This window comes from Penicillium hispanicum, assembly GCF_028827665.1.
Source record: "Penicillium hispanicum strain IBT 35686 chromosome Unknown utg000006l_segment0_segment0, whole genome shotgun sequence".
NCBI lineage: Eukaryota > Fungi > Ascomycota > Eurotiomycetes > Eurotiales > Aspergillaceae > Penicillium > Penicillium hispanicum.
In genome coordinates this window covers 3,041,490-3,055,723 of record NW_026623198.1, presented here as the reverse complement: position 1 = coordinate 3,055,723, position 14,234 = coordinate 3,041,490, and the positions used below count along the sequence as shown (strand labels likewise).

Sequence of the window (14,234 nt, the reverse complement as noted above, 5' to 3'; positions counted from 1 at the left end):
CTCAGCTGCGGCCTGATGGATGCTACTTGGTCAAGACCGCAACGAGGCTGTTGCGCGTGTCGGGTGTTTGTTTATCATGCTAAGGTTTGGTGGAGCGGATCGCTTCCAGCTTTCCGCCCCGCAGGTTTTCGGTTTCGATGCTGGGATCCATGGATGTGCCGCCATAAATGACGAAATTTTCACCCTCCCCTTTTCCCTGGCTAGGGATAGGATTGACACTGCCCCTGGTCTGGCTAGCATTGGTTCCTATAGCTTGGAAAGTGATCTATCAGCCTGTACCTTGCAGCAAACGCTACCCGGAAACGCACTGGGAAGAGGACCATGTTCCCATTCATGTCCAAACAATCCTCAAAGCTTTGGATCAGACGATGTTTCTAGCAATGATTAGTGTTGGAATCTGACTTCCAAAGTACCAAAAGAAGGAACATCCTGCTGTGACTTTAAGACCAATGTATATCTTAGGAGACACCATGCAGTCGGCCGCGGCCTGGATGAACTATCTACATGAAAGACATGCAGGCCTTTTGACACTTCAGCTCAACTTGCATATGTGAGTGCTACACTGCGTAGAACTTTCTTGCAGCCCTGCAGAGTTGAAACACAACTGGTATTGTATGCTTTAATTAGACTAGCCAACACGGCAGAGCCAGACAAACCCACAAAAATCCCAAGATACCGGACAAAGATCTCCAGTGAAGCCGTATGAACAGTTTTTTCGAGAATTTTTCAGATAAGCTCCATACTGATAGGGCCACGTCTCCCTCCTGGTCCTTGAATCTCAAGATGACATCGTAGGGATCAACTGGTGGCCCCTAACCAACCCTAGTAGAGGAAGAGACGGTCCTTTGCATCTTGTACCACCCATTCCAACCCCTCATGAAGATTCCTGCCTGTCATAGCACTGCATGGCAAAATGGTCCATTTATGCGTTTTGATTGAATCCAAGTCAAGACACTGCAGTATTCATCAGCCCCATTCTAGTGATGACCCAGGCCTAGCCCTCTTCCTTCTTGGTAGTTCCCACTTACTTCTCGCACCTCCTGCTCAGTCATGCAATGTTCCACATCAGTCTTGTTCAAGAATACCAAAAGACTGGCTCCCATCAATCGCTGGTAGTGAAGACATCGTTAGCCTTGGGGTCCTGAGAATGCTGAGTGTGGGTCAGGACAAACCTCTTCCAGCAACAGACCAGCTAGCTCTTGCCGACAATCGTCCACACGAAGGCGATCTGTGGCATCCACAACCCAAATTAATGTATCAGTCTTCTCGAAGTAATTTTTCCAGTAGGACCGCAGTGTCCTTTGGCCTCCAACATCCCCTAGGAATCATCAGTCCCGTGGTGGCCCCTCAAGACAGCGCTGCTTACAGATATTCAGTTTATATCTGTGACGGTTAGCATCGCGTCTCTAACAGCCAATCCTCGGATATAGACACATACCCCATAAAATCGATAGTTTTGATGATGAACCCTAGAGTCGGGCTCACAGTTGTAACATCCTCGTTCATGATCTTTTTGACAATTGTTGTCTTGCCCGCATTATCCAGTCCCCTGAAGCGACATAATAATTAGTAGGGTTCCCCAATATCCACCATGGCCTCGTACAGCATTAATATTCGCATCTCCTTGTCCTTCAAACGCGCCTTTCGCAGTATTGATAACATGGTCGCTGGGAGTGGGTTGGAAGGTCCAGGATGTGTGGAGGTGGAGAAAAAGTCAGGTTGCCAGCTCGGAGCGGCCGGCCCAACCCCGATCTTCGGGAATTGCCATATATAATCTAAGCTGTCCAACACCACGCGTGAGCCTAAGAAATTGGATTTGATATAATTGGATGTTTCTGGGGACTGTAAGGTTTGACATACGTCGTACAATTCTCGCTCATGACATGCGAGGGGCGTTGGTGAGGGATAGGTGATACCCATATACAGCGAAACTGGACTATAGCCCCGCGAAAAGAAGGTCTACTTGGATATCAGCGCCTTCAGATAGCTCAAACATCAATCTATTAACAACACGAATATATTGACTTAATGCCACACGCTACCGCTTCATTCACGATGGGTGCTTCTGAAGCTCTCTTCTTCTTCTACCCCCCACCCTCGCTTGTCTCAACCCACCCCATCTTCGAGCCAACCCTTCATATTCAAAGACTCACTTATTCCCCTCTGTTATTAGTTCGCTCCTTCTCATCAGTGTGCGCGACCAACTTCGGTGGCAAGCTTCGAAGGGCTGGCCTTCCTAAAGTCCTTCCGGAAAGTAAATACCAGTGAGTCAGGTATTTCCCTCCTAACCCCAAGACTACTTGAGGAACGAGCCTGGACCAGGAATCAGAGCATTGGAGACCAAGAAAAGAAGCAGACAGCAAGCTAAGTACAGACTAGGAATTCTCTGCCGAGAAGATTTGCTGCAGTTTCTTTGGGATCGAGGCAACCTGTCCGTGACCACATAAGCTAATTCTCGAGGGCAAGCCCATTTAGAAACACCAGCTAACAGGCTACAGACATTAAATCGAAGCCTCTATCTGGGCGGGTGCTAAACTCAGCCTACGAAGACAGTAACTGCTTCGAAAACTCCTCCCATTCCTCTTCTACCTTCCTCCGCTTCCTCAATTCCTTAGTACCATCTCAGTGGTACTTCACTACCAACTGACGTCCAAGAGGTAAGTTACCTCGCAGAAACGGCGACTAAATAATGTGAATCTCAGTTGGAGAGGGTTTCAAATACTGATGGCCATCCAGACTTCGTCACGATCAGCAAAATGGCTGATCAGCCTCGCTCGACTCAGGGCAATACCAGGGATCGATCGCTAGGTGCGGCGATCCATGCCAGCCCGTTAATGAGAGGCAGATACTATCGCGGCCGAGGTGGGCGCTCGGGCCGGGCTGGCTTCAACAATGGCCCTATGGGTCGTGACGGTCGTGCACGAGGTGGATATTCCACCCGCGGGGGCTTCAACAGTCCGCCTGTTGACCAAGGTGGCCGTGGTCGAGGCGGTTTGGTCCAGACTCCACTCAACCAAGAAGATAACCTACAGCCCATTCATGGTGAGGACGTTGCTTCGCTGTCAATAGAGCCGCAATCTGTCGGGGCGCTTTCGAGTCACCAAACTTCTCACGGACACCAGGATGGTTCTTCTAACACGCACCACCCAGGAGGAACATTGAATGCTGGTGGTGGCCCACCAACTGGAGTGCTCATTGACTTGACCGAACCGAATACTCCTGCCGGTTCGGTTGCTTCGGTCTCTCCTTCCGCACAACATCAACTTGCACTGCTCACGCCGGTCACTACTGGTCGGGATGATAGCGCCTTGCCTCAAATGCCCACAGCTGCGCCAGGCATTGCCCCAGTGCCTGTAATGCTTGACCATGATGCTCGACCAGATAATATTGTCACGACTGAAGAAATCATCGCTGCGGCAACAGCCCTTCATGAGGACAGGGTTGATCTTTCTCTGCGTGTCACACTTCCTATCATGCTCGCTGTTAATGTTCCTAAGGCTCCCGAGGGAAACGAAAATGCAAATGACACTGTGGAGCCTAAACCACATGAATCGCTGGGAAAAGATCAGGTCCAGAATGACCTAATTGATGATATCACTACCGAGAATGACACCCGCGTCAACTCCCAGAAGCCCAAAATGAGCTGGAAGGAGGCCATCGAAAAGGCCAAAGTCATCGGTGCACCAATCATCAAGAATGCACGTAAGCTGGATTTCGCTCACCCGGATCGGCCGTACGAAGCTGCACGCCCGGGCTTGCTCCCAGTGTTTAGGAATGGCCCTGGACAAGATCTGGCCTCAGATGTCTATAACCGAGACATTGCGCGAAACTTGTTTGCAGAGGGCGTCGAAGAACCCGAGGCATGGTCTGTGAGCCCGCCTGCTTTCATCCCAGATGAGGGATATGAGGAGGTGGACCCAGAAGTGAATTGGCACACCATTCGACGCGGAACCGCTGAGTACCACACTCAATGGAAGGCGTATAAGGCATCTCCGCGTCTCTATCCCATGATCATCAACAAAGAGCTCGTACTCACTCCAACTTTGCCTCACGACCACAAGTACGATGAGCAGCCTTTCCCTACAACAGTCAGCAATCCTAAAAGTTGCCCCCAAATGGAATTTGGGCCGTGCTGGAACTTCTGTCCCACTACCACCTGGAACAGAGAAGGCTATCGTGCCTGGTTCTACCGCTGGCTTGATAATGTCCCGACCTGCTGCTGTACGGTTGACATTTTCCACTCTGCCTTCTTCGATGGAACAGCTAGCCCGGATGGCGGATACTCGATGATGGTGCAGGATATCAAGAATCTGATGACACCGCGGGATCTACGAGACAAGGAAACTCGCCTCCACTGGCACGAAACCTCGAGTGGTTTTATGCATAATATGGGACTGTACCTTAAGAGTATCGGGCGAGATGGAAACCCTGAGAATGAGGCCAACGAGCCTTGGGCTTCCATTTCCAACTTGGAACCCAAAAGTATCCACGCAAATGCCTTTCTTCGTCCCGTGGAGTATGACGACTGTGCTTCGCTTCTGAAAACCTTTAATTGGTATGCAGAACGATCACCTCTGAGTGTTGAAATTCTGCCTATGGAAGCACATGATGTTCGAGAGGTCATCACCACTTGCGAGCAATGGAATCTGCCATTTATTGTCGCTGTCCAACGCAAGGAAGATAACGAAGGAGCCGAGTGGATCTCACTGTCTGATGAGATCTTGGGTTATGCCTATGTGAAGCCATTTGCCACGACCGGTGCTGAGCAGTACGTCGGGGAATTGCAGGTGTTCATGCACCCTAGTGCCAAGAAAAAGAATATTGGATGGGCCCTTGTCGATATGATCCTGTCCATCATGGATGTCAGATATCCTCGTGGCAGCCCCCGATACAAATTCCGGCCGAGTGAGCAGCATGCCTACGTTCAAGGCTCCATGCGCACACTGACCACTTTGCTTTGTGCCCTCTCCTACCCTTCAAGCATGGAGGAAAGCTTTAAATGGACCAAGGAGTGGCTGAAGAAAGAGTTCAACTTTGAAGAACAGGGTGTCATCAAGGAGGCTCGCATGAAGTTTGGCAAGCGGTATGGTATTGACCCGCTCTTTAGACGAGATGTTAGCTGCTGACTTTGTAAAAGCCTGGACGTTTGCTATTTAGCTCGCCGCATTCATTGTGGCCGGTTTACTTCGCCGCCGACTGGACACCAGGTTTTCGAGGTGTGAGCACTATACCTGGAACACTAGGTAGTAGTCCAGACAACACCACCCTCTGTTGTTAACTGAGGAATGGCCCATTACTGCCTAAGTGCCACAGCACGCTTGTATCGGGGAAAGGAGGAAGTAAATGAAGGAGACAAAAAGAAAAAGGATGAGGGGAAAGAGAAGGCCAGGCCAAAAGAAAGGATGATGATGGATGAACACAAAATGAAACTTAATGCGCCTCCTAAAGAAGAGTATCCATCCTAATATGGCTGGTTAAAGCAATAAAAAGGCACAGTTTGACGAGCCCTGCCAAGCATGCAGATAAAGCGAAAGCAAGGTGAACATCTTCAAAATATCTTGCAGCTGATGAGGTTATCCATCCGTGGACGTTAACTAGTCCACTCCCGAGGTCGGGACCCGCCCGATCTTATGTCATCCAAAATTTCCTCTCACCGCCCTGGCTTTTTTTTCCTGCATGTTGATTTCGTCTGGACGGTCTGCAGTTGGCGAAGGTCGTGTCTGGGGAATTTCTCTTCTTCCTTGAATTCTTACGAAGCGGAGGAGGCTCAAATCTACCACTCCCATTTGAGTTCCCAGTACTCACCTCCACAATGGCTCCTAACTCAGCCAAGCGGAGCTCCGCCAAAGACGACGACTTCGTCCTTACGCTGTCCGACGACGAGGACGTCCCCCGCTTTGACGACGAAGAAAAAGAGATTGACGAGGCCCCTGCTACCGACAACAAGAAGCGCAAGCGCGAAGCCGAGGGTCTCAAGGGAAAGAACAAGAAGCAAAAGCAGCAAGCGAAAAACGTGAAGAGCAAAAAGGGCAATGTCGAGCCTGTGGACGATGAAGAGTCTGACGAGGAAGAAGACGAGGATGCTGGCGCTGCTGAGGACGATGGTGTTCTAGACCCCGAGTTTGAATTCGACGTTGGTGGTGCCACCAATCGCGGCGTTACCGAAGGATTTGATGGATGGGGAGCGGATGATGCTAAGCAAAATGGCGTCGGCGGTGATAAAAAAGCCGTGGATATCGATGATATCATCTCCCGGAGACAGGCCAAGAAGGATGCTGCGGCCAAAAAGAAGCAGAAAAAGGCCGCGGCCGAAAAGGGCGAAGAGAGTGTTAGCGCATCCGGAGAGGACGATGCCGAGTCTGATGGTGGCATGGAGGTGGACTTTGAGGACGATGAATTGATGGCCGCCGACGGCTTTGGAATGGGCGCGGATGGCGAGGAAGAGAGCGAAGCTGAGGGTCCTGAGGTGGGCTCTGGTCCGGAGGATGAGAATGACGAGGGAGACGAAGACGAAGATGATGACGCTGCATCTGATAACGACTCTGTCGCTACACCCGTCGGCCACCCCGAAGATCATACTTCTGAACAAGAAGAATCCGATGTGGAGAGCGAGGTGGATGCTGAGGAAGCAGAGAAGCGCAAAGCCTTCTTTGCTCCCGAGGAAAAGACCGACGACAAAGCCGCCGCCGCCGCCGCTAAGAGCACATTCCAAGACTTCAACCTTTCTCGCCCAATCCTACGAGGTCTGGCTTCGGTTGGATTCACCGACCCGACTCCAATTCAGCGCAAAGCAGTCCCTGTGGCACTTCTAGGAAAGGACATCGTCGGTAGTGCCGTGACGGGTTCAGGAAAGACTGGCGCGTTCATCGTCCCCATCCTCGAACGTCTGCTTTTCCGACCTCGAAAGGTCCCTACCAGCCGTGTCGCAATCTTGATGCCTACTCGTGAATTGGCGGTCCAATGTTACAATGTGGCCGTGAAGCTGGCCACTTTCACTGATGTCACATTCTGTCAGCTCGTTGGTGGTTTCAGTCTTCGTGAGCAAGAGAATATCTTGAAGAAGCGGCCGGATGTCATCATTGCCACCCCCGGTCGTTTCATTGATCATATGCGGAACTCGCCCAGCTTTACTGTGGATACTCTAGAGATTCTGGTTCTTGATGAAGCTGATCGCATGCTGGAAGACGGTTTCGCCGACGAGTTGAACGAGATTTTGACAACAATCCCCAGATCAAGACAAACAATGCTTTTCTCCGCGACTATGACGGACACTGTTGACAAGCTCATTCGGGTTGGCCTCAACCGGCCTGTTCGGCTGCAAGTGGACGCTAAGAAACAGACCGCCGTGACGCTGACCCAGGAGTTCGTCCGTCTGCGCCCCGGCCGAGAAGATAAGCGTCTCGGATATCTCTTGTATCTGTGTAAGGAGATTTACACAGGGCGTGTCATCATCTTCTTCCGGCAAAAGAAGGAGGCGCATCGTGTTCGCATCATTTTCGGACTGTTAGGCTTGAAGGCTGCTGAATTGCACGGTAGCATGAGCCAGGAACAGGTATGCTCTGGTTTCGCATCCGAATTGTTGGATTCCTTACTGATTCTCTCTCTAGCGTATTAAAAGTGTGGAAAACTTCCGTGATGGCAAGGTTTCGTTCCTTCTGGCTACGGACCTGGCGTCTCGTGGTCTGGATATCAAGGGTGTGGAGACTGTCATCAACTACGAAGCCCCGCAAAGCCACGAGATCTACCTGCATCGTGTCGGTCGTACCGCTCGTGCGGGCCGCTCCGGTCGTGCTTGCACTATTGCAGCCGAGCCTGACCGCAAGGTGGTCAAGGCTGCTGTCAAGGCCGGCAAGGCCCAGGGAGCTAAGATTGCCAGTCGGGTGGTTGAACCCGCGACCGCTGACGAGTGGGCCAAGACGGCCGAAGACCTCGCCGACGAGGTTGATGAAGTCCTCCAAGAGGAGAAGACCGAGAAGCAGCTCGCACAAGCGGAGATGCAGGTCAACAAGGGTGAGAATCTCATGAAGCACCAGGCGGAAATCCTGGCCCGGCCGAAACGAACCTGGTTCGAGACCGAGCAGCAAAAACGCGCCGCGCGCAAGGTGGGCGCCTCCGAGCTCAACGGCCCCGATGCGAGCAAATCCAAGAAAGACAAGATCAAGCTCAGTAACAAGGACAAGAAACGACTGGATGATGCCAAAATGCGACACGAGGGGAATATCGGGTGGAAGAAGGGCAAGACCGAACGCGATGCCCCGAAGACAAAGGGCAAGGGGAATGGCAAGGACAAGGGCAAGAAGAAGGGGAAGAAATAAATTTTGTATTGATATAGACCATCTGCACATATGAAGCACTCACTTTTGTCATCCGCATCGCATCCGATCCGACGATGCAGACCACGCTTCCGAAGAGTTCCCGAGTCAAAGCCGTGCATCTGCCGGTGGATTCATCGCCATCGCTCTGCACCAACGAGAAGGCAAATCGGACCACCAACGCATGCGGCCACTGGCCCGGCGCAACGCCTCCGGGTGGCTCATTGGCCCGTCGTCAAGATTGCCCAAGCGGATCCAAAGCCTTAATCCAAGCTACTCTAAACCCGGACTGTCCTGATCCGACGTCAATACTTGCCAGTCTTCACTGCTACTGTAAGAAAGCTTGCCAATCCTCGAAAAACGGTCCACCAGAAGGTTAAAAAAACTCCCCCCGCGATCGAGCCCCACGCGCCCGGGGGCCAAAATTTTGCGATCTGTGACCTTCTTCCCTTCTCCCCCTCCTCTTTCTCCTGCTATTGCTCTTATATCCAATGGGGGTCGCGTGTTCGAGATCAACGACCCTGTGAAGGAGAAGTGTGCGTCAAAGATGGTGGTCGAGGGTTCCGATATGGCCGATGTGCCTCTCAAGACGAATCTTCCACGGAAAAGCGCCTTCTCATGTGAGGCCTGTCGCAAGCGCAAGGTGGGCGCGCCCGTCGGGCAAATTCCGAGATTGCTATAGGCTGACTTGACTCTTGTGCAGGTCAAGTGCAACGGAGCTAGTCCGTCATGCTCGCGATGCGCCGTGCGAGGCGAGACGTGCGTGTACAGCCTGTGAGTGCCCGGCCTCCCTCCCTTACATCATCTATCACTTCCCCGCGACCGTCGACGCCGATGACTGATAGTCGCCCTTCGCCGCCTTTCCATCCAGAGCCCCGACCTTGTCCTATACCAAACAGCTGGAATCGAGAGTTGCCCAGTTGGAGGATGTCCTCTCCAAACTCCAGGGCCAGCAGGCTGATGCGGAGGCGCGAAAAGGGAGCTCTCCGGCATCGGTGGCGGAGTCTAGTTCCAGCGCAGGCCGCAGAGTCAAGATCGAGAACGAGGATACGCAGGATCTCGCCCGGGAATTCGAAGGCTTGAATGTTGAGACCGACGGTCGCATTTCATTTCATGGCCCGACCAGTCTATTTCAATTGCCCAGCGGGATCGCCAACGAGACCAGCTCACCTTCACATTTCGCCCACGAGCTAACAGCTCGGAAGGAGCGGCTGATCAACAGTGCGTGGCGGGAACGGGCATTCGAGCAGATGGCTGCGCTGCCAGTAAGATCCTTTTCCTAGATTGAAAGACTCGTGGGTGCCACGAGGCTGATTGGTTGCAGGAGCCTTTTCGATATCTTCTGGATTCTCATTGGTGCTGGATTCAGCCCTTGTTCAACTTCGTCTATCGTCCGGCCTTTACTCGTTAGTGTTTTCCCCACACTTGACCTCTTTCGGTAGAGGTGCTGACAATATGAAAACAGGTGATATGAAAATCAATGGTCCCTATTATTCCGATATCCTATTGAACGCCGTGTTGTCACATTCTGTGCGGTGGTGCAAAGCAGAACCTCAGGTCGGCCCACTTCTAGATGCCTATGAAGGTGGAGCGCTCTTTTATCAACGTGCAGTCGCGGGATTATTTGAATCGGTCAAAGTTGGCTATGCAGGCATTCCGACCATCCAGACGTTATTACTCCTCAGTGCGCAGGAATGTGGTCGTGGAAACCGCACACAGGCCTGGCTATACAGCGGGATGGCGTTCCGACTACTGGACGACTTGGGAATTTCCATTGACAGCCGCAAATATCCCGGGGCAGCACAGTTGAGCGATGAGGATATTGAGATCCGTAACCGCCTCTTCTGGAGCTGTTACCTCTGGGACAAGATAGTGTCCTTGTACTTCGGCCGAGCACCGACGATGCAAAACTCCCGTGTGAGCCCCCCGCGTGTGATGCGTAAGTATACCTCCCGGGGAGTGTGTAAGGGATCACGATACTGACACAAGCGTTTCAGTGGATGACACCTCGGAGATCGAGATATGGACTCCTCATGGCGTCACTTTTCCCGATGGATCACAGTATCCACCCACCCAAGCACGTTCAACTTCGTGCTTGATGAAGATGTGTGGGCTGGCAGAGATTTTGAACCAGATCTTGATCCACATTTACGATCCAATGCGTCAAAGCACCGATTCAGAGTTCTATGATTGTGTGCAAGAACAAGCCAAGAACCTGAGCGACTGGTGGGATGAACTGCCGGATTACTTGAAACTGGTGGCAACGGATTTACCTCTCTACTGCCCGCCAAGCCATATAATGACCCTCAAGTATGTTCCTCCATTGGCCTATTGATGCAACAGATTGCTGATTCCATCTCCAGTTGTCTGTATCATACTACCAACATCCTCCTCCACCGCCCAATACTCTGCTCTCGCGGTTTGTTAAAGACACGGCAAGAAGAATATGACAAGAGTCATCTTGTCCAGTGCATGACATCAGCAACGACAATCCTGTCTCTATACGACTTGTATCGCCGCACCTTCGGCGATGCCCATGTCGTTCTCTCCCTTGCCTACAGCGTCTACACGGCCGCATCAATCTTCCTTCTCGAGATCCAAGCTCTGAAATACGCCGCTCCGGGCACCCTGGATAAGCTCAAGTTCTGCATCTTTGCGATGGAACGGGTCAAGAATTCTAACCCCGTCATCCTCACGGCGCTCAGCCTCGTCTACCAAGAACTCCAGAAGCTCCAAATCGACCTCCACATCACAATCGCCGCCGCTAACCCAGACTCCGAAAAGCAACATCACTCACCACCGCCCCGCCTCGCCCACCAAAGTCAGTCCTCATCCGTCAGCAGCAACCCATCCCGCCACGCCTCCCCGAGTCACCAATACCAGCACCAACCAACCAGGACAGCAATGGGTACACAGCCTGGCACCGCCGCACCTAATACACCCGCCTCCATGATGCCAGGCTACAACATGTTCCAGCATCCAGTCCCAGGTTTCGACCTGTCACATATGGGCGATATGCCGCAGATGCCGCCGACGCATCTATTAGGCGGTATGCCTAACGCAGTCATAACAGTCGACGACCCAGGATCATACGAGATCACGCCCGAAGTATTCGAGGCATTTTCATATGCACAGCCGATCACAACGAATATGAGTTCTTCATTTCAAGCAAATTGGACCGGGCAGGGCTAGTGATGAGAAATCGGCTTCTCATATGGAACAGCCTTAATCCTTTTGCCCATCTGTCTTTTGTGTTTGATGATTCCCCAATACGAACTCAGCGTCGAGGCTTTTTTTTTGTTAAAAGTCGAATGAATAATGGGATTATAGAGGGTGGAATTGATGTATATATCCTTTGACGGGCTGTTCTGATATAGCTACCATGAAATCAAACATAGAGTGGCCACGAAGCAGGATTTCTACCTAGGTAACAACTTTCAAAGCAGTTCATCCATAGATGTACCTAGGTATGTCAATTGGTCCAAGAGTGTTTGCATGCTGAAATGACGAGACTTGGGCATGCGGCAATGTATATACAGAGCGACATAATGTAGAAATGATAGATACAGGGGTATATCGGAAATTGCACAAGTCGAGCACTCGCCCGGGTAACGTAACAGGATGGGCTGCCTGAAGATGGCGACGTGGAAATGGATATGCAATGCAGGTGAGACTTGATCAGCTTTAGTAATGCCACAAAAGCCGTTTAGCTGGACTTGGGTCTGCTCCTTTCGTGTGACATGGTCTCTACAGACTCCTCAATATACTGGGGACGTGCACGCCAGCGTAGATACCACGGCCCAGAGAAGAGTTCGTCCATGCGCTCAATAGGAACATCCTTGGTCTCAGGCATCCAGATGCCCAGAATTATGAGGCCCAAAGCACTTATGATAGCCCAGAACAGATAAGCACCCCAGACGTGGAGGGAAACAAACATGTTAGGTGTGACACGGACCACGGCAAACTGGAAGAACCAGTGCAAGCCCATGCTGATTGCATAGCTGATATTGCGAATGCGAGTTGGGAAAATCTCGGTCCCGTATAGGTAGGGGACGGTGCAAAGACCGACCGACCAGCCAACGGCATATACGAAAACGGATGCAATAGCTGCGTCCGAGGCCGACTTGTTCTGGGCTGAACCTGGTCGCAGGCCCATGTAGGCCGCCATGTAGATATGTGCTGCCAGCTGTAGTGCCAAGCCGGTGAGCGTGCAGCGTCGTCGGCCGAAGAGGTCGATCAGGCCCCAGGTAAAGGCCATGGTGAGAACAAGCTTGACGACTCCATATGCACCGGATGAGATGAGGGACTGAGACTCGCCAGTGATGCCAGCATACTATATTCATAATTAGCATAGATTTTTACGCTAAAAGATATTATTCTTAAAGGAGAGAGAGTCTAGAGCATGACATACCTCGAAGATGGTAGACACGTAATAGGTGATGCCGTTGCCACCAGTCCATTGTGCGATGGTCTGCATAATCATGAGCAGCCAGAAGCGTTGCCGATAGTTGGCATTTGTCTGTGTTTCTTTAAATGCAGCCCAATGCGAGATAGGCGCCAGGCCCGCTCGCTCTCTTGCTTGTGTATCCAGCTCATCAAACTCGACCAAAAGGCTATCATCGTCGAGGGATTTCCCGCGCAGACGGGCGAGGACCTCCAGACCTTCCTGGTGTCGTTGCTTCGAAACCAGGTAACGAGGGGTCTCAGGGCAGAACCAGGACAACCCAAATGTAATGCCAGTAGGAATTAGAGGGATGGCCTGAACTAGGCGATATTGGGTGCGTGTGGCAGGCATGTGAACATTGGCCCCATAGTTGATGAAAAAGCCTATTTTACGAAGACGCGCACGTCAGAGAGTTTCAGGACTTCACTGGAATGATGAAGGGACGCAAGGGACAACTTCATGGGAGACTTACCTATTGTGAGTGCTGCCAGCAGCATCACCATATACAAGCCGACCGACAGACCGCGTGTTGCCCTCGGTGCCACTTCCGACAGGTACAGGGGGCATGTGACGGTCAAGAGGCCAGCGCCTAGGCCCCCAAAAATTCGAGCGAAGAGCAGCAGGCCATATGTTCCCGACGAAAAAACCTGTATGAAGAGTCCAATCCCCCACACCACACACGCCAACCGCCACGACCACAGGCGCCCTAGGCGATCATTTAGGTCGAGGCCAGCCAGCGCGCCAAAGGCCGCACCCAGGACATTGAACGAGGTTATGTTTGCCTGGCGATTGGCCAGGCCGGTCGCGTTATTGGTCCAGTGCGATGATAGGAGGTTGAAGTCGATTTTGAAGGAGAGGAGCTTGACGCTGGCACTGTAGCCACCCTCGTCATAACCTGCGGTCGTGCATTAGCATTGTATGACCTGGCGAACGCACGAGCACGGGACAGATTCTACCCTTGGGAATACCGCCGCATGCTATCACGAAGACCACTAGGGCGTAGTATGGGGTGGTCTGCCACCGGGAGGGGTCCAGCCATCCCATGATCGCGCAGATCTCCAAGTGGCCGAGATCCCCCGAGCAGCTAGCGGAGGCAGCTGTGGGACAGTGGAATCCGGGGAAGAAGGGCGGACAGCGTCAGCAAACCAGTGGGCTGGACGAAGGAAGGCCGCGGCGTGGATCGTGAGATGTGAGAAAAGAGAAACGCTCGGCATCCCGGGTGGCGGCTCGGTCAACGTCCGACCTTTCCACGCTTGTGCCTCCGCTTCCCACCTGCTATTTTCCTCCAAGTCGCATCCACCACGTCTCAACTGCTGCATGTCGACGATCACTATGTTGGCATGAGAGCAGAATGCTCGGGCTCGTGAATCTGGAGAGGGCTCTACACTTCCCTGCTCTCGAGGCTGCGCAACGTGCTGGAGCCCGTCTCCATACTTCTTCACATCGGATCGCTCCGCGGAGCAGCCCACATCTTAATG

General features: G+C 52.2%; 5 protein-coding genes across 5 annotated transcripts; 3 read left to right on the top strand and 2 right to left on the bottom strand.

Annotated features, from left to right (window-relative positions):
- Positions 1-822: 822 nt before the first annotated feature.
- Positions 823-1,662, bottom strand: N7459_007488 (ADP-ribosylation factor-like protein 2; the record flags this gene model as incomplete). Its single annotated transcript, XM_056946656.1, has 6 exons — positions 823-954; positions 1,029-1,109; positions 1,173-1,318; positions 1,367-1,383; positions 1,439-1,549; positions 1,604-1,662. The coding sequence occupies 6 exons, from the start codon at positions 1,660-1,662 to the stop codon at positions 823-825; spliced, it is 546 nt and encodes a 181-aa protein (XP_056798655.1).
- Positions 1,663-2,756: 1,094 nt separating this feature from the next.
- N7459_007487 (GNAT family N-acetyltransferase) lies at positions 2,757-5,126 on the top strand (the record flags this gene model as incomplete). Its single annotated transcript, XM_056946655.1, has 1 exon — positions 2,757-5,126. One exon carries the CDS (start codon positions 2,757-2,759, stop codon positions 5,124-5,126), a length of 2,370 nt encoding a protein of 789 aa, XP_056798654.1.
- A 686-nt stretch (positions 5,127-5,812) lies between these two features.
- drs1 (putative ATP-dependent RNA helicase DRS1) lies at positions 5,813-8,315 on the top strand (the record flags this gene model as incomplete). The annotated part of the gene is made up of 2 exons (XM_056946654.1): positions 5,813-7,552; positions 7,608-8,315. The coding sequence occupies 2 exons, from the start codon at positions 5,813-5,815 to the stop codon at positions 8,313-8,315; spliced, it is 2,448 nt and encodes an 815-aa protein (XP_056798653.1).
- Positions 8,316-8,389: 74 nt separating this feature from the next.
- N7459_007485 (putative C6 transcription factor) lies at positions 8,390-11,504 on the top strand (the record flags this gene model as incomplete). The annotated part of the gene is made up of 8 exons (XM_056946653.1): positions 8,390-8,616; positions 8,655-8,955; positions 9,016-9,086; positions 9,184-9,577; positions 9,637-9,718; positions 9,778-10,251; positions 10,310-10,622; positions 10,676-11,504. 8 exons carry the CDS (start codon positions 8,390-8,392, stop codon positions 11,502-11,504), a joined length of 2,691 nt encoding a protein of 896 aa, XP_056798652.1.
- Positions 11,505-12,018: 514 nt separating this feature from the next.
- N7459_007484 (uncharacterized protein) lies at positions 12,019-13,800 on the bottom strand (the record flags this gene model as incomplete). Its single annotated transcript, XM_056946652.1, has 4 exons — positions 12,019-12,645; positions 12,724-13,139; positions 13,229-13,651; positions 13,713-13,800. 4 exons carry the CDS (start codon positions 13,798-13,800, stop codon positions 12,019-12,021), a joined length of 1,554 nt encoding a protein of 517 aa, XP_056798651.1.
- Positions 13,801-14,234: the final 434 nt, after the last annotated feature.